This window comes from Myotis davidii, unplaced genomic scaffold (assembly GCF_000327345.1).
Source record: "Myotis davidii unplaced genomic scaffold, ASM32734v1 scaffold147, whole genome shotgun sequence".
Classification (NCBI taxonomy): Eukaryota; Metazoa; Chordata; class Mammalia; order Chiroptera; family Vespertilionidae; genus Myotis; species Myotis davidii.
Window position 1 is genome coordinate 5,179,157 of NW_006383010.1, and position 21,624 is coordinate 5,200,780.

General features: G+C 41.8%; 1 protein-coding gene across 8 annotated transcripts in view; it reads left to right on the plus strand.

The window, feature by feature from the left end:
- The window catches only part of TPD52L1 (tumor protein D52-like 1), a 59,809-nt gene extending 40,870 nt beyond the window's left edge, over positions 1-18,939 (plus strand). For 2 of the 8 annotated variants that reach the window (XM_006778440.2, XM_006778443.2), the window contains 6 exons: positions 953-1,101; positions 7,536-7,637; positions 9,983-9,997; positions 11,238-11,276; positions 14,175-14,235; positions 18,322-18,939. In XM_006778440.2, coding sequence (XP_006778503.1) covers positions 953-1,101; positions 7,536-7,637; positions 9,983-9,997; positions 11,238-11,276; positions 14,175-14,235; positions 18,322-18,447 — 492 coding nt within the window. In that variant the 3' untranslated portion in view covers positions 18,448-18,939. Of the gene's footprint in view, positions 1-952; positions 1,102-7,535; positions 7,638-9,982; positions 9,998-11,237; positions 11,277-14,174; positions 14,236-15,641; positions 15,737-18,321 lie in introns of those variants that run through there. The other 6 variants (XM_006778442.2, XM_015557827.1, XM_015557826.1 and 3 more) reach the window with 6 other exon arrangements.
- The last annotated feature ends 2,685 nt before the right edge of the window (positions 18,940-21,624 follow it).

The window sequence follows — 21,624 nt, forward strand, 5'->3', positions numbered from 1 at the left end:
AGATTTGATCTCATTCATCTTATTACCAGTTGCTCCTGACATCTCCGAGGTCTCTGCACATCTATTTGGTGTTTCTTTCCCTCTGTCTCCCTTTTTAACTAAACTTGCTCACTATTTCTGTGCTACGAACATCCACTCCCACTTTCATTTCACTAAGTTGCATTTTATGCTCAGTATTCCATAATGCGACGTGGCTTTTGAAAAGGATGAAATGATGGCATTGGTGCTAGAAATTTGTGTTATATCACAATTAGAAACTGCCAATGTCCCCTCGATAAAATGACTCAAGAAAAATGGGTATTCATAGGACTAGAAAAGTTACCAGACAGCATTATCCAGCAGGCAGAACCTATTTTCAGGCTCCCGTCATCCTCTCTTGGTTTCCCCCCTTCCTTGGGTGTGTGGTCCCCCAGGAAGAACACACAGTGCTCTCAGGCTCCTGTCTCTTAGACGTACAGACTCAGTTCCTTCCTCCCAAACCTTTATTCTTTCTGGACTAAGCTAGTGACCAACTAAAGTGTTCATAACCAATAATGTATTACTGCAACATTCTTCTGTATTAGTCAGGGTTCTCCAGAGAAACAAAACCAAATATATGTATATATATATATATATACATATATTTGGTTTTGTTTCTCTGGAGTGTTTCTATATACGGAAAGAGATTTATTATAGGGAATTAGCTGATGTGACTGTGGATGCCAACAGGTCCCAAGATCTATAGTCAGCAAGCTGGAGACCTAGGGGAACAGGGTGTGCCTCCAGTCTGAAGGCTAGCAGCCTCGAGGCCCAGGAAGAGCTAACATCACAGTTTGAATCCAAAGGTAGAAAACACACACACACACACACACACACACACACGCACGCACACGCACACGCACACACACCTGGGGCAGGTGTACGTTTCAGCTTGGTCTGACATCTTTCCCCACTGCTTCCCTCCTCCTTGTAGCTGGAAGACGAAATTACAACATTACGACAAGTATTATCAGCGAAAGAAAGGCATCTGGTTGAGATAAAGCAAAAACTCGGCATGAACCTGATGAATGAATTAAAACAGAACTTCAGCAAAAGCTGGCATGACATGCAGACCACCACTGCGTAAGTACATTCATGGAATACTAACCAATTACTTAGTCTGCCAACTTGCCACTTTTCTATGTTTTTCTACAAGGCTGACTTGGTACTGTGGCTAGAAAAAGAATATTTTCCCTAAAAGTAGGGGAAAAACCTCAACAATAATTTTTAAAACGTTGCGTGTGGAGGATGCTCCATAAAGTAGCTTTATGAAATTAAATTTTGTTCATTAAAATTGTATTTTTACTCAGATCCCTTTACGGTATTGCATATTTTTAAAAAATGTTTCTTTTTATTATATACTAGGGGCCCAGTGCTCAGTATTCCATAATATGACATGGCTTTTGTTTCTTTTTATTATATACTAGAGCAGTGGTTCTCAATCTTCCTAATGCTGCGACCCTTTAATACAGTTCCTCATGTTGTGGTGATCCCCAACCATAAAATTATTTTTGTTGCTACTTCATAACTGTAATTTTGCTCCTGTTATGAATCGTAATGTAAATATCTGATATGCAGGATTTATTTTCATTGTTACAAATTGAACATAATTAAAGCATAGTGATTAGTCACAAAAACAATATGTAATTATATATTCAATATGTGTTTTCCGATGGTCTTAGGCAACCCTTGTGAAAGGGTCATTTGACCCCCAAAGGGGTCCGACCCACAGGCTGAGAACCGATGTACTAGAATGACTTGGGAGGGGGGTCCCTCAGCCCGGTCTGCGCCCTCTCATAGTCCAGGACCCCTTAGGGGATGTCCACCTGCCGGCTTAGGCCCACTCCCTGGGGGATCAGGCCTAAGCCGGCAGTCGGACATCCTTAGTGCTGCCGTGGAGGCGGGAGAGGCTCCTGCCACCGCTGCTGTGCTGGCCAGCCATGAGCCGTCTTCTGGCTGAGCAGCATTCCCCCTTAGGAAGCGAACTGACCACCAGGGGGCAGCTTCTGTGTTGAGCATCTGCATCCTAGTGGTCAGTGCGCATTAAGCGATTGGGCGTTCTGCCATTAGGGTCAATTTGCATATTACACTTTTCTTATATAGGATTTTTAAGCATTTGTTGAATATGTATTTTTTATTTGTTCTCATAAAATTGTAAAGGGACATGCAGAGGCTGGTAGTAGGAAGAGGTACCTGGGATGGATGGCCATTATTTCAGTTTCGTTGGGGGCCATCTTTGCCTGCTGACTCCTGAAAGCTAAGGTCTAAGACCTTTTGTTCCTGTATGACGGTGCCCTTTGTTGGAGGAGTTGGGTTAAAAGAATCTGCGGTTTACCCGCTGTGTTTCCTTTAGTTTCCAGGTGAAAGAAGACCCACTCTCCCCCCCCCTATATCAGCCTAGCGACCCCATAGGCTTCTGTGCTTGTGTACCCCAAGGGCTCTCCAAACAGGGTCAGGGCACACAGTAGGGCAGGATGGAGTCAGGGAGCCCAGCTGTTTATCTGCAGAGGCTAACCAGCCTTCCCCAACCTGACGACAATTATAGAAGATAAGACACCTCACATCAATGTTTATACATTTCAAATACATAACACAACACCATGTGAACAATCTCCTGAAAAGCGTAGCTGGATTTTAGGCACTAAATTAATGAGCCCATGTGTCAGCAGTTTGGCCTATGTCTTTGCACCTTGGTGGCCTAGACTCATTAATGGCCTTGATAGTGTGAGGTGGAACGATCTCCAATCCTAGGGTCTGGTCACCTCTGTATTTAACCCAGGTCTGGAGGCTTCATGCCACACTGACCTGATCTCCCTTCTGGGTGTAAGAAGCAGGCTAGATGTTGTGCTTGGCCTTTCTAACCGCACTGCAGGGATAAGCCAGGCCCTTTGTTGCTAAAGTGAGGTGGGGGGGAGCAGGAAGATGGGCAGAGGGTGCCCCAAGTTTGCTCCAGGTGTGATAGGGGCAGAGTGGGAGGTGGGGCAGTGAGAGGAGAGACTCATACTCCTGCTGGGACATGGGATGGAGCAGGCAAGTTCCAGGAAGGCTTTTAGCCTTTTCACACAGGGGAGAGTATGTAGTTTGTATTTTCCCCATGTTCGAAGAACACATTGGTTTTATAGTCAGGCATCCTACTTAGTATCACGTTTTTGTTGAATAAATAGAATAAATTTATTCTCTGGGTATAGAGTGTATAGGCTAGTCAGGAAAACAGAATTTAGTTTTTTTAAATTTATATTATAAGTAGTTACAAATCACCAGTTAAAGGATAAGTGTGAAATACTGGTGCTGTCGGGTTGGGAAGCAGAATGAACCTGGCTGGGCCCAGAGAAGCGTTCCCGAGGAAGAGGTGTTTCCGCAGAAGGACTTCTCCAGCCACAGGGGCAGGAGGGGCCTCCTGGGGGAGGCTCCCTGGTGAAGGCCCCCAGGAGAGGAGGCTCCAGTTTCTCACTGCTGTGGAGATGGCAGGTAGAAGTGGCCTGTGGCATCTGTTAACAGAGTTATTTTTTTAACAAAAAATAATATATTTTTATTGATTTCAGAGAGGAAGGAAGAGGAAGATAGAGATAGAAACATCAATGATGAGAATCATTAATTGGCTGCCTCCTACACGCCCCCTACTGGGATGGAGCCCAAAACCCAGCCATGTGCCCTGACCGGGAATCGAACCATGACCTCCTGGTTCATAGGTCGACGCTCAACCACTGAGCAACCCCGGATGGGAAATAGAGTTATTCTTTATCCACAGGCAATAGAAAGCCATTAAAGGGGTCATGACAGTTTGTTGTCTACTCTGAGGCATTATCACCCAGAGGCTAATCTAAGCCCACGGGGTACAGGCTTCAAAGGTGGACAGAGTTCCTACTCTCTTTGTATGTCAAAAGGCAAAAGAGCAAGAACAAGTAATAAAATGAACATATGAGGAAATATCAGGAAGTGCTAAATGGCATAGGGTGATGCTCTACAGGAGGAGATGGGGACCGGGGAGAAGCTGCTGGGACGGGCTCCCTGTCAGGGAAATCCTGTCCTGGAAGCTGCTTTGAGCTGAGACCTGAATGAGGAGGAAGATCTTATGATGATCTGAAGAAGAGCTTCCACGCAAAGGCAAAGGCTTCTGAGAAGACCCCGAGGCCAGAACTAGCTTTCTAGGTTGCAGGAGCCCAAAGCAAGTGCTGTGTCTGGAGTGTAGTGAGAGGAGAGGGGGCCAGAGCCTCTGTTTCCTGAGGAACTGTGGGGATTTTCTTCCCAGGGCTCAGGATCCTGTTGCAGAGTTTGAAGCAGGAAGTGACCTGTTCTGATTCATCTTTCAGAAGGATCACTGCAGTTGTTTTGTGTGATATAGATTGTGGGAGGCAGGTGTGGAAACCGGAAAGTCCTTTATGACACTGTTGCCATAGTCCAGGTGGGGGTGGTGGTGAGGGAGAGTTGTGGACAGGCAGCGGACAGGACTTGGAGGTCAGGCCAATGGAATTTCCTAGTGGTTGGGAGGCAGGGGATGAGGAGAATAGAAGGATCCAATGTAACTCTTTGGTCTTGGATTTGGACTCCTGGGTGAGTATGGGTACTGTTTACTGCAATGGGCATTGTGGCTAAGCCATGAGCTATGGACTCCAGCGGGTTGTGTTGAAATCTAGACCTTCCTGCATCTGCAGATTGAAGTCATATTAGTACCTGTTTCATAGGAAGTGAGGATTCAGTGAGATAATATCTGTGTAGGATGTAGGACGGTGTCTGACACTTTGTAGGCATATGCACTGATCTAGAAAAGACTGAGACAGATTTTGTGGAGAGACCCAAGAATCGTTTTGGCCATATCAAGTCTGAAATGCTCAGTAGACAAACGAGTTTATAGACCAAGAGCACAAAGTGGGGAAAAGTCCAGGACATTCGGGAGTCGTCTGCCTTTTGATGTCTTGAAAGCTATAGGACTAGAGGAGATTGCCTCAAAGATCATTTCATAGACACAGATGAGTGTGGACTCACTAACCTTTAGGGATGATGTGAACTTAGCTTTGTAGGAAAGAATCAATCTCTCTCTTAAGAGGGAAGCCTGTCAACGACATAATTTTGGGAAAGCATCTTCCTCCCACCATTTTTTCTTGGCTGCTGAGGGAAGGGAAAAAGTCTTACTCACATGTTAGGGTGGGGGAGGGGGCAGATAGCAAAATTGATTTTCTCCATTCATTAATTAAATCCCTGTTGTTAGTGTCCATGATACCCATTCCAGGACAAGCTCTATAGCTCATACAATGAACATTTTGATGTGAGGGAACTGGGATGGGGGTTAGTTGGGTAGAATTAGATTTTAAAGCACTAAAAGGAATGTTAGCTGTCAGAGAATCGCTGGTGACTACCAGAGGCAATACTTTGCATACTGATTAGGCAATCATGACCTATTTAGTTTGATTTATAATGAAAAGAAAATCTGTGGGATGGTAATGAAAGATCTTGGCATATTTTAGTCTGTGGTAGGATTCAAATTGGAACAGAACTGGATGAGTAGGAATAATTACACAGCAGACTGAAATTAGCTCCTTTCTAGAAAGATAACCATACAATAGCAGGTCAAGAGATCCCCTGTATCCCGGTTTTATTGTTGCTGTTTGTGTCATAGTTTTTTACGTGTCCTGGTTTGAGAGAATCTAAGAGCAGACACAAAATATCCCCCCCTCCTTTTTTTAAAAATGATCTCTGCTGCTCTTCTATGTTGTCTTTAGGCTTCAGGGAGGCACAGGGGATGTGTGTGGCTTGGGATCTAGCTGTGGGGAGGTCACTGGAGGAGATACTGAATCTTAAATAAGTAAGTTTGGCATGGGGTTTTGAGCACTGTGACAGGAAGAACAGCGCTATATCCATAGTTCTGAGAAATTCCTAACAGTTATTGACTAAAGTGAAAACAAAAGAGACCTAACCGGAGGGAATCAAAAGAAATCAACAAAAAGTTCCCATTATCCTCACACAGCTCTCGCCAGACACACAAATTCCCTCCTACTCACCAGGTTCTTCTTTGACCCTTACTTTCCTTGGTCTTTCCATATTTGCTAGGAAATGTCTGTTTAGTACATGAATATTTTGTTTGGTTTGATAATCTAGATAATATGATTTTGACACTTCCTGAAAAACAGGCATTGTGTAAATAAATAACATATGGTAAACTCATTCCAAGCTGCTAACAAAAAGACAGTAGTAGAATGCCAAATTAATAAAGTGATTTCAGTCCCGAGGAAGACCAAGGCGCACGTTTTAAAGCATTTCCTTAAAGTATGATAGGACATGACGCGGGAGATGGAAGGGGTGGATAGAGGGATAAGGGGTGTTCACACACACCTGATTTGATTTAAAATAAAGTCTTCTCAGGGTGCCAGGTAATGTAAATGCTCTAGACCCAGCAGGCAACTTTGGGGAAACTTACCTGGGATTAGCAGATACTGGAAGAAGGTGGTACGTACATTATAAGAATTTGGGTTTCTTCTTTAATCTATACAAACATTCTTGTTCTGTTCTCAGTTTCAGTGAGATATAATTGACCTACGGCACTGTGTACGTTTAAAGTGTACGGCATAATGACTTGGCATGTTGTGAAGTGATGTACAAAACTTTTTCTTGATTTCTTTTGATTCTCTCAGGTTAGGTCTCTTTTGTTTCCCATCTTATTAAGTAACTGTTAGAAATTTCTCAGAACTGTGGATATGGCACGGTTCTTCCTGTCACTGTGCTCAAAACCCCAGGCCAATCTTTTCATCTGGTTCTACCTGTCACTTATCACCTCTCAAGTCTGTGCGTCTCTCTCTGGGACCCCCCACCTCCTCTCCGTGCTTCCTGCCATCGCGCCCCGTTCAGAGCCACAAAGAGGCATCCTCTCTGAGCATCCATTCGTCCATCTGGTGCTCACTGAGTTTCTCCTGTCACCCTCTGCCAGATGCCGGGGACACACAGATGAGTGGCTCCCTTGCCCTCAAGGAGTCAGTCTAACCAGGGGGCCTAGGCGATGAGCAGACATAGGTCATTACAGTACTGCATTCCTAAAACTGTTTTTGAAAAAGTCACTGTGTTATATTAACTCATGTGCCTTTCTTATTCTCAGTAGAAGTATGAGAAAAGTAAGTTAAACACTAGTTATGTATTTGCTTTTTTATGGTTAATTTCACCCATAGTAACAGTAAAAGCCTAAAATTCTCTTTGAAATGTACATTTTAAAATTTCTGTGTCACCTTTGATGTCTAGGGCTTCCATTGACAAGTGTCTCTTCATAAAGTTAATACACTTCTTTAAGAATGACTCTCTGCTCTCGGAACAGTCCCACTCCTTGCGATTAAAGATCTGCACATTCAGATCTATACTTGTGTCTGGATCTTTTTCCTGAATTCAGATTTAATTGCCTGACTGTCCCTTTGATAAATGGCAGCCAGCCTATCATTTCAAAACAATGACTAGAAACTGTCACTAAGGAGAGAGATGGACGATGAATGTTTTATGGGTGATCATGGTATACAAACTGTTGTTCTGTTTACTTCCAGCTACAAGAAGACACATGAAACCCTGAGTCACGCAGGGCAGAAGGCAACTGCTGCTTTCAGCAATGTTGGGACGGCCATCAGCAAGAAGTTCGGAGACATGAGGTACCGTGGGAGAGAACCCCGGGAATGTGCTCAGCCCTTGGCTGCTAGAGAGAGGAGGAGCCAATATAGTCTTCCTAATATAGTCTTTTTTAATTGGATTAACATATTATGGGGCAGATAGTGATTGGTGACTGAGATAAATTATTATATTAGGACATATTCTGACTGGAGGTCAGTTTAGTGGCAGGACTGTCCCAAAGATGCCCTTTCCACTAGGACCCAACCTGGTAAAAATAGAAGATAGAGGATGTCTTTAATCGCTGGTAATAAGGGATTTCAAAAGAACACAGCACACATGAATTTTCATTATTGTAATTTAACCAATAAAATATGTATTCAGTGGAATATGCTCTGATAAACCATTCTAGTTACAGTTTTATATACATCCATTTTTCTATGCTAAATACATAACGTATGTATTATTTTATCCCAAAAGGTTACTATATGGTGTATATTTCTGGTAATTTTCTTTCTTCACTTTAGCAATATTGTGAACATGTCAATGAATGTCTATTACATTTTTAATAACTTTATTATCTTCCAGTGCATTTCCTTGCACATTTTGGTTATTTTTCAGTATTTCACTGTTATATAAAATTAGGTGAGCATTAAAATTTTGAACTGAGAACCAAATGTCTTCACTATAGTCACCAGAAAAACATTGCAGTATTGAGCATTGTTTTTTATATTATGTGCTAAGGAGTTATATAGAATTGTTCTCTCATGCTTTTTTTGCTTGTTTAAATACCTATCATAGTTTATTTGGAATTTAGCTGATATGCTTATGTGATTTTTTTAAATTTATAAACCAATTTCCTTTTTCTCTAGAAATCAAATTCATTCTTTAAAAACTTTAAAAGTACATTTAAATTTCTTCTTTTAAAAAGATCTGTGTGAATTATTTCACTGGATTCTTAAACTATTAATTTTTTATTATCCTGCAACTTTGATACCTAGAGGGAAATATTTATATCTTTGTGATTAAGTTATTTTTTTACTTCAGATATTGCTAGATTGTGCCCAATATTAATGCCCCATCTTAATAACTTGGTATTCATGAGGCTGGAGTTAAGTGAGAAATGTACATTAATCTAAGTACTAATAATAAACACCATTGAAATTCTTCAGAGACAGCATGTGATTAACAGGTAAATCTTCTGTATTTTAATTAACCTTAATTTTATTACAAATAAAACTTGCAATCATTTCAATGGTATCAAAACATTGATCTAAACTAGTTAAATAATTCCTTAAATAGGGAAGACCCTATTACCTGTTATATCCAAGAAAATAGATTTTGCCATGTTTATAAAATTGATTCTCCACGTACTTACTTGAAACCTTTCACTTGAACACTGGGACCTCGGTGTTTCTTCATCTTTAGGGGACTGATAGCAGCTCTGAATCTTGTTTAAGATACATATTTCCAGATTGCACCTCCCCGAGTTGTGCCTCAGTCTTGGGTAGAATCTAGGAATCTGCTTAGTAACAAGCTCCCAGGTGATTCAACTTCAAATGGTCAGGTTCCGAGGAAGCCAGGTGCAACTTAGCTCCCGTGTACCTGGGTTGTGTCAGTTATGAAATGGGGGTAAGAGTAACAACACCATCGAGTTATTTTAAAAGCAGCAGAAGAGAACCTGCCATGTATGCTGTACTCGAAAAATGCTAGTTTTTATCTTCACTAAGGGACCATCTCAGTGACAAGGTGGCCCCGTAGGGCAGAAATTAGAAAGAATCCATTAGCCCGGCTGGCGTGGCTCAGTGGTTGAGTGTCAGCCTATGAGCCAGGAGGTCTTGGGTTAGGTTCCCAGTCAGGGCACAAGCCTGGGTTGTGGCTTGATCCCCAGTGGGGCCTGCAGGAGGCAGCCAATCAATGATTCTCTCTCATCATTGATGTTCCTATCTCTTGCTCCCTCTCCCTTCCTCTCTAAAATCAGTAAAAACATATTTTTTTAAAAAAAAACCCTACCAAATTAAAATGTTTCCTGTGAAGTTAAATTGAAGTCACATTTGTGAAAGTATTCTGAAGAAATGCAAGCTGATGGGATACTTTTTATGATATTGGCATCTTCCTGATACTTCTCAGGGATTTGTTCAAACTGCGTGTGATCTGGTGCAGATGAAATCTTTGGAGGAGGCACATGATTTCATTAGAGAGTTTCACCATCATTATGTTCCCATGAGAATCATAGTTAGAAGTCAGTAGACTCAAAAACTGTAATGAAAGGAATTACTGTTTGCTTTGGGGCTCTTAGCAGAGGGGACAAGGGTCAGTGTGGTGTATCTTTTTCTCGTGATGTGCTAATGCTGCTCCTGCTCTTCTCTCCATGCTGCCCTGGCTGCAGGTCCCACTCCATCGGGTAAGCGCTGCCTGGGGGCCCTCAGCCCCTTCCTCCCCAGAGCTGTCTTTCTTCACTGTGTGGGTGCGCCTCCGCCAAAAACTAAGTCTCTCTTCCGGAGAGTGTTCTTACCAGGGAGTTACAGACTGGGAGTGGGGTTAGGGGCATCTAAGGCATTTGAATTTATGTAAGCACATATTTATCTCCTTTCTGAATCATTTACACCAGCTTCACTTGCTGCCCAATCTCTTAGGAATCTCTTTTCTGCATCATTTCTCCCTATATTGGCAGAGTTCCTTCTGAGAGAAGGAAAAAAGGAACATGGATATTGAGAGTTGTGTATTTTTATAAAACTTAGAGAAAGTAAGGTCCAGAAACAGAAAATTGCTTTCTCTAGACTGCCATGTTTTCTGAACATCTTGTGACTGTTGTTAATAGGATGGTTCATCTTCAACTTTCCGTACCTTCTGAAGTTGAAGAGGGAAAAAGTTACTGGAGAAGCACAAAGGCACTGTGCCCTGAATTAAGCTTTTTTTTTTTTTTTAAGCTGGAATCTCATATGCTTTTTTTTGGAATTTGTTTTTCTGAGAAAACTGTTTCTATTTAAGGAGATTAATAGATTGATAATGCAGATGAATTTATTTTAGTAATTCTTTAATTAATTTCTTTGTCCGTTCGTTTCCATTCTAGTCAAGTGCCACCCATACAATGGCCTCAGTGGATATTGTTGGGAAAGGGTGATAAGTTTGATCCCTTCCCAGTTAGTTTTTTAGGAGGGGAGTAAGCAGGGATGGTGTTGGAACGGGTGGAAAATGGACTGCCTTGTGTTAACTACCTACATTCCTCTGGAGAGTTTCACTGGAATGGAACAATTAGCTGTTACCGGCTCGGCTCTATTTCCCATCTTCTTGACCAGGAGAAGCGGGTGGAGAAGGAGCAGGCCCTTGACAGAATGCTCATGGGCTACTGGGTTGACCTGGAAGGAACCAGACATTCACATCAGACTTCCTGGCCTACAGGGCACCCACAGGAAGTAAAAGAATATGCAACCACGGACCGCCTATTCTTCCCTTGTCCCCTTGGAATTGCCTGTGGCCCATGCTACCCGATGAAAACAAATATCATCTTGGTGGGTTGGGCAGCAAACACTTCAGAGAGCTGAGATTGCTGTTTTAGAACGGTGCGGAGGGAGTTTCTCCTGTGCTTATGTTGTGCTATCTTCTCTTTCTTTTCTTCCCTTTAATCTGCTTTTGCCCTGAAGCTACTCCATTCGCCATTCCATAAGTATGCCTGCAATGAGGTAATGTGTGTAAATTATTTTACGTAATGTTAATGCAGAATTTGTATGAACTGTCACTTTACTGATATTTACCTGGTGGATTTTTTCTCTCCTGTATATGAAGGGAAGTGCCATGAACTACTTAATTCTCTTTTCCGGTGGTCCTCCGGAGAACCTGTGGTACTTTGACAATCCTGTAAAAGTGGTGTAGATGCAATGAGCTTGGGCTTTTGACCAGACACCCCAGCTTAAATCTCCTGATATGTGAGACTTAGGACAAGTTATTTAATTTACCTCCATCTTCATTAAAAGCTACTTTATATAGTTGTTGCGAGATATGAACAAAGTGACCTATGTAAGGCCTAGAACATTCTGAGCACACTTGCAAAGGTAGAAATATATTTCCCCAGAATTAAATGCAAGGCTGGGAGAAAGTTTAAATGAAAGAGAAAGTTTAAATGAGAGGGAGCAGATTTAGAAAGGATATCATTAGGCTTTTTCAGGTATAAATTAAGGTGAGGTATCTGTTGAACAATAAAAAACATCATTAAAATTACTGTCAAGATGAAAACTGAGAAAGATGGCCTCCGCTTCCAGTGTGCTTGAGTTTGTGATGCAGTCAGATAAAATCAAGCTCATAGTCATAGCGTGTAGAGGACTTGATGTTAGACTGGGAATCAGAGGATACAGGTTGTAGGCGAAGGCTGCCAGGAATGAATTTTGCAGCCTCAGTGATATGTTTCATCATGTTTATAAGTAAGAAACTAGAACCAGATGTACTGCTTTTCCCATGGTGTTTGCCTTGAGTCGCCATGGTGATGGGGAGGAGGAGCAGAATCAAGGCCTGGGACCCTACCCCACTTTAGTTAAAACTCTGCCTCTCCAACCTGCTTGGTTTCATATGTTGTGGTGTGGATACATTAGAGAAGGGGTTCAGTTACTCTTAACATTTTCAGTGCACCAAAGCCAAGTTCTTTCTGGGGTCATTTGCACTGCTAAAAGTTTGTAGTTTTATATAAAATGATTAAATCTGAATAAACAGTTTCTCCCGTTCTCCAGTATGTATTCTACTGTAACTTAATTTGAGAAATGCCTGTTTCATTATGTCCGACGATGTCTCTTCTACACTGGGGTTGTTTGGTTACTTTGGGAATTTAATCACAGTATCCGATTTCCCTAATTTGGTGGGAGAGAGCATAGATTCAGGATTGCTCTGTTCCTATTTGAATGACTTGCTCCCCACAGCGGAAGAACAGCCAGACGGACTAGTGTAACCTGAGGGGCTCTGAGCAACTTTACGTCAAATTTTAAGTATAGAGCTTACAAGAAATTAACATGATTTTGCTCTACGAACCAGGAATTCATCTAGTGGTTTATGGGTCAAATTCAATCCTCATAAAATTGCCTGAAATTAACTTGAAAAGAAAAATGATGCTACTCTTCTGACATATACCCATAAACCATTAGGCAAACTGTCAGTGTGGCCAGATAGAACTTGCCATGGAAGTCAGGTGCCAGTGTCTACTTTTGAGTCATTCAAGTATAATTTCACTAATTCTTCCTCCTGAAACAGAGGTATTATGGAGGATCACTCATAGGAATTCAACTCATGTTTGAATCAAATACAAAATGCGGAGCCATGCTTGGGCCTTCTGATCTCGCCATTGTGAATTCATGCAGCCAGAATGCAAAGACATACGTTTTTGATCATCTGGAGCGTCCAAGTCTTGGGCAGCAATCCCTAACAAAGCCAGATTCACTCAAAAGCATGTCCTCCACATTACTTTCCTCTTGATAGTATTAGAGCGATGCTCCATTCCACACCATGTAATGAAGCCCCTATTTTATAGCCATGCTCCCTTCCGAAGTTTCTCCAGGCCATTCCTCTTATTTTCTTTCCTCTGCACTCAAGAGAGAATAATAATTGGCTTATCAAATGGAATTGTTTGGTGTGAAAATGATGGCTGTCCTTGTTGTTGAAAGCTGACACGGACGCAAGATTTAAGACACATTTTTAGTTCAGTTTTCATTTCTTTAGTTGGACTTGGTGATATCAATTTTTATGGTAATGTTGTCATTAAATCATGTCATGTGACCAAACCCAGTATAGGAAACCAAAAGGCACCAAATGAAGTATTTAACACTTATAGTTACAAATGGTATAGATTATTTAACACAATGGCGAGTCACAAATAAAATGTCAGTGGACTGTGAAGTTTCGCTCTGCTAAGAGAACAATTAGTTATATCCTCTTCGGAAGGGAATATGCCACATACTAATAACACCATTTTGATGAAGCATTAGACAAGTAATAAGTAATATTTCAACTTACAATAATCAAAGCATTGACTTTCAGAAACACTTCTTTATGAAAGTTGACCAAATGATTACTTTTGAAGGCACTGAAAAGAAAAACTTATAAACCTTCTTTTCCTTGAGCTATTTCTGTCTTGTCTCACATACACTGAAATGAATAACTTTAAAATTCCAAGTGAGAAAACGCAAACATGACATTCTTTAGACAGATTCTGCATGCTTACAAAATAAAAAAAAGTTGGGAGAAAGAGAGTTGTGATAGAAGCAATTAGTAAATGAAAAATTAAGCTATCACTACTTTGACTCATTGATAATGACTCACGGTGCATGATGGAATTATTACGTTTGTACTGTTGCCAAATGCTGTACTATTCTACAGTTGAGTGTCTCACTATTCCACTTGGAAAAATTCCATGTCAAATATGGTTTCTGAATCTAACCTGGCAGAAATGAAATTCATGTTATTAAAACGTGGTCGGGGTAGGTGCCACACCGACAGCTAGCTCTGTTGCGAAGTGATGTTTCTAAGAGCAGAAATCAGACAGCTGAGTTACTAACACAGGCAGGTCTTTGGAGCTGACCTCTCTTTTTTTGTTATTTTAGGAATTCTCCTACTTTCAAATCATTTGAGGAGAGGGTTGAGACAACTGTCACAAGTCTTAAGGTACAGATGAAGTGAATGTTGTGTCATCGGGTCATTGAATCAGGACAGCATAGTCATTGCTGTGGTTAGTTCCAAGGGTGGCACTGCCAACATGCGGTGCAGTCGAGAAGGCAGCCTTGCACAGCCAGGCTTCACATAGAAATCCGTAAATAGAACCAGGCTTGGGTAGTGTCACTGTATCCTGACAAATATGCCACTAGAAATGAATTGTTCATGGAAGTGAATTGGGGTACGTATTCATCTCTGCACTGGTTAGCTGGTTAGACCTCTTAATGCTATTCCTCAAAACGTAGGTAAGTGAGAGGGGATGTGGATGGACCGCAGGATCTGTGAATTCTGAATTGAGAGTATAAGTTCAATAACAGTTCAGCGCTCCCCTGGGATGGACATGGACTAGCAAACACAAACTTGGCTCCCTGTGTTATACTGCCACTCACTAAACTTATTTATCCAATTCACATATTAAGCACAGCACAGTTTGGTTATCATGCAGGGAAAATAAAGCGGAGTCACATGATGCATTATTTTGTAACAAGCATTGGATCCCTGGGTATAAACTAAAAATATGCCTGTGGCATACATAGTAGGAGCTAAAAAATTTTATTGAGTTTTTTTGTTTCAGCACAGATAAGTTATTTTACAGAGGAAAAAAGAGCGAAATTAAATTCAGTCTAATCTTAAAATGTATAGAACGTTTAAAGCAGGAAAAATCACTGAAACTGCTAAGATTATGTTTTTAAAGATATCACCTAAACAATGACTTACCTATATCTTGGTATCATTATCACTGTTTTGTAGAGAATCCATTTCTGCATTTCCTTATTACTAAGAAAATTAAAAATACAGATGATCTTTAACTGGATCTAAAGCAGATATTTGCACATACTAATTCCAGCTGCTTCTGAATCCCCTGTCACCGTACTGCCTGAGAAGGGTCTGTGAGGGCGTCTGTTCCTCACGAGAGGCCCTGGGTGCTCTTACTGATTTTGATTTAGAAGGTCTTTCCTCTTAGGGGGAGGGTCTTTAACATAGAAATCTCCTGCTTTATTAGGCCTGTGATTAGGTGTTTAAGGCCCAAGAATGAAATAATTACTCAGCATCTATCATGCCTTCACTGGTTTCATTTACCAGCAGTTTCTAGTTGTGCAGTTTCTCCCCTCTGCTTGTCAGCATCATCACTTGAGTGACCAGTAGGAGCCATTAAATTGCCCCCATTGGCAGGGAAAATGTTTGGTAAGGAGGGACATGCGTTATCTCGGACAGTTCTCTTGCTCCAATATCCTGTTTTAAAACAAAAGTCTCAAAAGCCCCTAGGAGTCAATTTCTCAACATTTGGTTCTCAGCCTAAGGCACGCCAAAGAGGATGCATTCTGTTGCTTGCTAGACACGTTCTGACTTAGGAGAAGTTATGCTTTTTAGGTTTTCTTTAGAAGAAGGAGCTATGAAGAAGCAAAAGAAGAATAAAGAGCAACCAATTTTCATTTGCTTTTAGGAAACTCTGGTAAGCTCACAGCTCACGCATGATTTTACGATTTAAGTGTTTTTCACACTCAGCTTCTAACTTTCTTACCTCACTGGGATGGAAGGTAGAGAGCCTGTCTCTTCCTTCAAACACGCACAAAACTAACTCAGCCAGCTGGAAACTAGCCCGTGTCCCTGAAAGTGAATTCTGTGTTAACATGATTGTCCATGGGTTTAACAAGACTCACAGCCCACTCGCTTCCTGTGTCACGGTCAATGCCTAGTCCCTCTGTTTCTGCCCACCCAGGCGATGGAGAATAGCCAATAATCATGCTTTGTGTAAAACCTCCCACTCCCTCATAATTGCAAATTTCTCATTTCTTTTTTTCTTCAGCCTAAATAATAGATGTTTGGCCCTTTTTTATATAGCTTATTTTCTGTATAGTTTACTTTTGTGTCCTAAATCTTTTACAACATTTCTGTCATGTTCTTCGGTTGCGGATCCTGGGGCTGTTGCCTGCTGAGGGAATGACTGGGGAATCAGCAGGGCTAGTTAGGAAACGCCTTTATTTCACGCCTTTTGGCCAAAGAGCTTTATTTCAAAGTGGTCCCCTCCTCCTTTTATTTTCTGTTTTGATGTGAGAAAATCAAGAAGTAGGAGAGAAAGAATGAAAGGAAGCCCAGCAGAAAAGGAGTAATTTGTATTGATCTGATTCAATACTGTGGTAACGTGTACTGCAAATGCGAATAAAATAAAGAGAATGGGGACTATTAATAGAGGAAATCACAGTGGATTCATCTTGCTTCTCCCAGAAAAGAAATAAGCATAGTGAAAAAAAGTCACATGATGGAAAGCAACCCCCTCCTTCCCAGTGCTAAGAGGAGAGGAGAAATCGAATGCTCTGTGCAGAGGTCTGTCCCCTGAGGCGTGGGGGCCGAGTCTAGCTGGTCACCTATTTTGAATGGCCCGTAAGCTAAGAATGGTTTTTACACCTCTTTCATGGCTGAAAAATAACAACAACAAGGAAAAATCATATTGTGACTTGTGAAAATGAAATGACAGGAAATTCACACTGCAGTTTCATACAGCCTTTCTGAAGCACAGCCGTGCTCATTCACTTACGCATCATCTTTGGCCACTTTCTACAATGCTAATTGGAGTATTTGTGATTCCCAGGCCTAAGATATAGGGTGTCCCCCACAAATGTATGCACACACTTTGAATAATTATAAAGGCAGTGTTTATTAAATACATTGCATTTTCAAAACTGAGCTATCAGCTGGTAACGTGTGTACACGTGTTTTGGGATACCTTGTGTTTATCTGTCACTTTCCCCAATGGATTTCCCGACCCCCACCTGATGGAAAAATTCAGCTTTGTAATGACAGAGGCAGAGAGGCACTTAGTGACAATTGGAGGGAAGTGTGTGTTTGCTTGTAATGCTTGGACTGCTTTCGAACCCTGGTTAAGGCTTTAAAGGGGCAGCCAGGCCGTAGGCCAGCGACGGCGAACCTTCTGAGCTCGGCGTGTCAGCATTTTGAAAAACCCTAACTTAACTCTGGTGCCGTGTCACATATAGAAATTTTTTGATATTTGCAACCATAGTAAAACAAAGACTTCTATTTTTGATATTTATTTTATATATTTAAATGCCATTTAACAAAGAAAAATCAACCAAAAAAATGAGTGTCATAGGTTCGCCATCACTGCGTAGGCGGATACACTGCTTCCCCAGAGTGGTGTATGTTCTTGTGAGGGATCACCTTGGTGACAGTGAGGCATGACAGCAGTTTGAGAATAGCAACCTTGTCTATACCTTTCTTTTCCTCGGAGTGATAATCCATATTGTTCATGGTTAAAGAAAGGCTGATGTAACTATTATTAAGACTTTCACTAAGCATTCTGGCTGACTAAAGAATATACTTTCGAAGAACTTTTTATTAGGGAATTTTTCAAAATACTTAATTGTATTATTTAATTAAAAATTGATTTCTTCCTGAGTCTATGCTTTATAACAAGGACACAAAAAAAGGGGTGTTTAAAGGGCCATTTAAAGGGCTTTTCCTCCTGTAAAGGCAACTGCCTAGAAAGATGTGAAGTGGCCAGGGCTTAAAACTTCATTCATCTACAACCCTCAAAGCAGAGACCAACCATCATGTTCCGTGGAGCCACGCTGCCTTGTCAATAGACATTTGTCAGAAATGCAGATTGCCTAGTTAAATCGCAAGTGGAAATCCTAAGTCTAAGTCACTTAAAAATGTCCATACATTTGTAAAATTGGGGAAATATATCTAAAGTCTGTTTTTTATGAATTAAATCGTTTCTCTGGGTGAGTGAGGAGGTAATTCGAATCCACAGATCTGGTTATGCTCCTGGAGGGATTGAGAATGTCGAAGAGAGAGAGTTGCTACTATTGTACAAAATTTAAGTTTCTATTCCAGTCCCGGAACCCAGGCATGCATGACATCCTAGCCCTCTGCCAAAGGAAGCTGACTTCTCTACATCCTTTACAGACTGTCTCAAGGGGGAAAAAAAGTAATTCCGAACTTGAGAGTAGTCGATGTTATAAAAACACTTCAGAAAAAAATGAACTAACTGCATGTTTGCTTCTCTGCCCCTTTCAGACGAAAGTAGGCGGGACGAACTCGGGCGGAGGCAGCTTTGAAGAGGTGCTCAGCTCCACTGCCCACGCCAGCGCGCAGAGCTCGGCGGGCGCCCCCCGGCGGGCGGAGGAGGAACTGCAGTGCTAGGGCTGCCAGCCCAAGCCCATCACCCCGCGCACCCACACGGATATGAAGACCAAAATCCCACTGCAGAACCCAGGCCTTGACCTTCAAATGGCCTCTCCACAAAGTTTCATAAAGTGATTTCCATTTGTATTTGTGTTGCTAATGGACCATTCGACCGCACCCTTAAGTAGTCACAGGTGGCCATCTTTTCAAATGTCCTGGTTTGAGCAGGTACGAAATTGGTCATGACCCTTCTCGTTGTGTAATTCAGACATATTTTTCAAACATAGGCTCTTGTTTGCTTTGACTTTTGCTTGAACGCCATTGCCATACGCATGTCTCTGAAGGCTGAGTGAGCACCCCCCTTCAGTTCAGTCTGTCCACTGGGGGGCGCTGCCTCTGTCCCCATCAATAGGATGACGCTGCAAATTTCATCAAACTGCTTGTGGTCCGCCTCACCTACATTAATTACACGTTTATTTAAGCAATTAAAATAATGGATTTTAATGGTGACTTTGAGTTCTTAATTTCTTTAAGTCTTCAGGGATATCAATGACCTTAAAAGGTGATAGCAATAATTCTGCAGACGCGAGTTTAAATCAACTTCTGCTATCGGGTGAACATGGAAAGACATAGGTAAGCAATTATAATCTTAGCTACGTTAGGATGCTAAAACTTCAATTCTAAAAGTCTCTCTAATCTACATAGAGTAGTAGTTAACTCAGGTAAACTGCTAAATATGTAAGGGTATCTGCAAAAGGAATACAGTAGCTAGAAAATAGGAGAATCACCCTAGCCTATTTAGCTCAGTGGATAGAGCCTCTGCCTATGGACCGAAGGGTCTTGGGTTCGATTCTGGTCCCGGGCCTGGGTCCTGGTCAGGGCATGTGCAAGAGGCAACCAATCGACTTCTCTCACATTGATATTCCTCTCTGTCCCTCTCTCTTCCAGTCTGTCTCTTAAAAAAAAAAAGAAGAAGAAGAAAGAAAGAAAGGAAAAGTGCAGACTCCTGCCAGTTTGTAAAATTGGTCACGTGAATGAAAAAAGCATCATTTAATGCAATCAGATTTCCGCAGTAACTTTTACCTTCCACATCATATGCTTCTCTTTCCTTTTAAATGGGACATAACATGTGTTACTAGGTAGCAGAGATATACCCTATACTTACATTTTAAAAATGCACACAAACTAGACCTACTAACTAAAGTAAAAAAAAAATCACAATTTAGATACATATATAAATACTAGAGGCCCAGTCCACGAATTCATGCACCAGTGGGGTCCTTCGGCCTGGCCTGCGGGGTCAGGCCAAAACCAGCCCCCCAACATCCCCCGAGGGCCTCTGGATTGCGAGAAGGCGCAGGCCAGCTCGGGGGACCCCACGAGTGCACAATCAGGGCCAGGGAGAGACGCAGGAGGTTGGCCAGCTGGGGAGGGACTGAGGGAGGGCTCCAGTGCTTGTCTGCCCCGTCTCCCTCAGTCCGGATCGACTGGACCCCAGCAGTCGGAGCGTCTGTCCCCTGGTGGTCAGTGCACGTCATAGCGACTGGTCGACCAGTCGGCTGTCTGCCCCCTGGTGGTCAGTGCATGTCATAGTGAATGGTTGAGTGACCTTAGCATATCATTAGCATGTTACGCTTTGATTGGTTGAACAGCCAACCAGACAACCGGATACTTAGCATATTAGGCTTTTATTATAAACTAGAGGCCCAATGTACAAAATTCATGCAAGGGGCTTGGCCTTTGCAGCCCACGGTGGCTTGCCTTGGCCCTTGCAGCCCCAGCTTTGCCTGGAAGGTCATCCGGGAGGACTTTAGAAGGACGTCTGGTCTTATTAGCATACTATACTTTTATTATAGAGGATATAACATATAATCTATGTAATATATGTAGCCTATATATAGTTAGTATGTTCACTGTTCATTTCTAAAATTTATTAAATAGAAGTGGACATGTGAAATAAAGCTAGTCTGCAAAATTCAATTCTAATTAATGGAGCAGGGCAGTCTGTGTACCTAACTAAAAATCAAGCTGGCTCAGGGCCACATGATCTCTGAGTCCTGGACGCATAGCAGAGACAGGTATAGGGCTGTAAACTTGAACCAGAGTGGACGAATGTGGACAAAGAAGTCCTGCCAGTAGGTGCACTGCTGCTCGCCCTAATTTCTCCTTCCAGCCTGTTGGCTGAAGCTGAGCCCTGCCCCACTGGCTTCTGACCATGTTACTCGTCCACTGCATGTGGGTACTCACCTCTGTGCCGAATCTGCAGTTGCCTAGTGCATTTGAAATGGTCGTTTTTTTGTAACCGCATCACCTTTATTTGTTTATTCATTTATTTATTTTTACCACATTCAGTACACCACATTGTAATATAAAAAAAGCAGTTATGGTGCTTATGTACTAGTAAACAAGTATCTTCATTCACCAAACTGTTTTTGCACACAGTAGTCCCAGCCTTACAGTCTGAAAGCACTGTATCAAAATTGGGTAGAAAAATACTCAAGCCCAGCCAGCGTGGCTCAGTGGTTGAGCACTGACCCATGAACCAGAAGATCACAGTTCGATTCCTGGTCAGGACACATGCCCGGGTTTTGGGCTCGATCCCAGGTGTGGGGCGTGTAGGAGGTAGCTAATCATGATTCTCTCTCATCACTGATGTTTCTAGCTCTCTCTTCCTCTCTCATTTCCTCTCTGAAATCAAGAAAAATATGTTTTTTTAAAAAGTAAAAGAATTAAGAAAGTTAATGTTGATGCCGCAAAGCTGCAAATATATTTAGCTATTTAAAACATTCTTCATTTCATCAGTTTGGTAAAAGCTATATTCTTGTCACCTGTATTAATTGCAAAGCTTTTAAAAAATTATTCACTCTAATATCTGGGAGTGATATAAGGTTGTCTTTTATTTTGTCATAAGATGTGCATGAACAAGCCACATCAATGATTAGAATAATCAAGACATTTGCTGGTAGGTAGGTAGTCTTGGGCGAGAGGTTTCATTGCTGTATTGCCTGCTCACTCAAGAGCTGCCTGTTTCGCCCTCACTTTGCAAGTTCACACGCAGTGGCAGTAGTCGTGTTCCACAAGTGCGAATGCGTTTGCCACAATGAACGTGACCTTTTAGTAACAAATCAAAATGTCATTTGGTCAGGACCACATCTATACAAAATGATACCACAACAAACAATGTATGGTAGTCCT